This window comes from Eimeria mitis, genomic scaffold (genome assembly GCF_000499745.2).
Source record: "Eimeria mitis Houghton genomic scaffold, Emh_scaff3975, whole genome shotgun sequence".
Classification (NCBI taxonomy): domain Eukaryota; phylum Apicomplexa; class Conoidasida; order Eucoccidiorida; family Eimeriidae; genus Eimeria; species Eimeria mitis.
The window spans coordinates 2,487-4,466 of record NW_013572311.1 but is presented as its reverse complement, the minus strand read 5'-3'; the positions used below and the strand labels follow the sequence as shown (position 1 = coordinate 4,466).

Sequence of the window (1,980 nt, the reverse complement as noted above, 5' to 3'; positions counted from 1 at the left end):
TATATATATATATATATATATATATATATATATATATATATATATATATATATATATATATATGTCTGTACACCGCAGATAAAACTAATAAAAGATGACGGCAATAAAAAAAACAAAAAAAAAAATAAAAAAAAAAATAAAGAAAATAAAAGAAAAAACAAACGGAAGTTGCAGCGCAACAAACCAATATTTAGGGTTTAGGGTTTAGGGTTTATTTAGGGTTTAGGGTTTAGGGTTTAGGGTTTAGGGTGTTACTGGGTGTTTGCTGCTGGGTTTCTGTCGCTTGCTGCGGTGGTTTCTTCTGCACTAAAGAGAAAAATAAAATAAAAAATAAATAAAAAATAAATAAAATAAATAAAATAAATAAAATAAATAAAAAATAAATAAAATAAATAAAAAAAACTAAATTTATGCTGCTGCTGCAGCGAGAGGGGCCCCCCAGCTTCTTGTATACACAGCCCCCCAGCATAGTTTGTATTGCTGCTGCTGCTGTTGCTGCTGCTGCTGCTGCTGCTGCTGCTGCTGCATGCGTTTTGTTTTTTTCTTGTCTTTGTCTGTTGTTTGTTCTTTGTTGGGTTGCTTGCTGCTGTCTCCCCCCTATACACCGTATCTGCTTCCTTCTGCTGCTGCTTCTGCTGCTGCTGCTGCTGCTGCTGCCGACGTGGCTTATACTACCACACAACTGCAGCAGCAGCAGCAGCAGCAGCAGCAACAGCAGCAGCAGCAACAGCAGCAGCAGCTGCTGCAGCGTCTGCAGCAGCAGACAAGGTCCTCAAGCTCATCCTGAGGAAGCCTCAGCAGCGCCTGTCGATACTGCTATTTCTGCTGCTGCTGCTGCTGCTGCTGCTGCTGCTGCTGCTGCTGCTCTTGCTGCAAATATTTGTGCAGCCCAGCATCTGCTGCAGCAGAAGTTGCAGCAGCAGCAGCAGCAGCAGCAGCAGCAACAGGAGCATCTGTTTGCTGCGTAACACCTCCTTGTTGTTGTTTATAGTTTTGTTGGTGTTTATTGTTTTATTATATTTATTTGTTTTGTTTCTGTTTATTTTTATTTTATTTTTTATTTATTTCTTTCTTTTTTATCTCCTTATCACTGAGATGCAGCAGCACTGCAGCATGTCGCCGCTGCTGTTGTGCTGATGACGCAGCAGCAGCTGCAGCAGCAGCAGCAGCGACAGCGGCCGCTTCCATTTGCTACTGCAGGAAGGCCTGCTTCTATTCCCGCCTCATCTTTCTATCAGCAGCAGCGCCCCCCTGCAGCAGCAGCAGCAACAGCAACAGCAGCAGCAGCAGCAGCAGCAGCTCCTGCTGCTGCTTCTGTGTATACTAAGACCCGTATCCGATCTCCTCCTTCAGCAGCAGCAGCAGCAGCAGCAGCACGAGCACCAGCAGCAGGATCAGCAGCAGCAGCAGCAGCAGCACCACTAGCACCAGCAGCAGCAGCAGCAGGACCAGCACCAGCAGCAGCAGCAGCAGCAGCAGCAGCAGCAGCAGCAGGAGACACAGCATTTCGCTTCGGAAAGTTTGCGGGTAAGACATTTGCTTTTGTTGCTGCAGCAGACAGCAGCTACTGCAGGTGGGCCTGCAGCCTCACCGAGCCAAAGGGGCAGCTAGCAGCATTTGTTGCTTATCTGCAGCAGCAGCAGCAGCAGCAGCAGCAGCAGCAGGGGGAGGGACAGCAGCACCAGCACCAGCAGCAGCAGCAGCAGCAGCAGAAGCAGCAGCAGAAGCAGCTTAAGCTGCAACTCTCCCCAAATAGAACAATTCGGTTAGCTGGTGGGGCTCAACCAGCAGCAGCAGCAGCAGCAGCAGCAACAGCAGCAGCAGCAACAGCAGCAGCAGCAGCTGCTGCTGCTGGTACTGAAACTCCTGCAGCAACAGCAACTGGTGCAAATGGAGCACCGCTACAGCTAAACGCGGCAGCACCAGCTGCTGTTGCTGCTGCTGCAGCACCAGCAGCAGCAGCAGCAAACACAGAAGCAG

General features: G+C 48.3%; 1 protein-coding gene across 1 annotated transcript in view; it reads left to right on the top strand.

The window, feature by feature from the left end:
* Window positions 1-1,136: 1,136 nt before the first annotated feature.
* Window positions 1,137-1,980, top strand: part of EMH_0071260 (SNF2 family N-terminal domain-containing protein, putative) — a gene marked incomplete at both ends in the record, with an annotated part of 3,281 nt that continues 2,437 nt past the window's right edge. Inside the window, one exon of the mRNA XM_013499080.1 lies at window positions 1,137-1,980. Coding sequence (XP_013354534.1) covers window positions 1,137-1,980 — 844 coding nt within the window.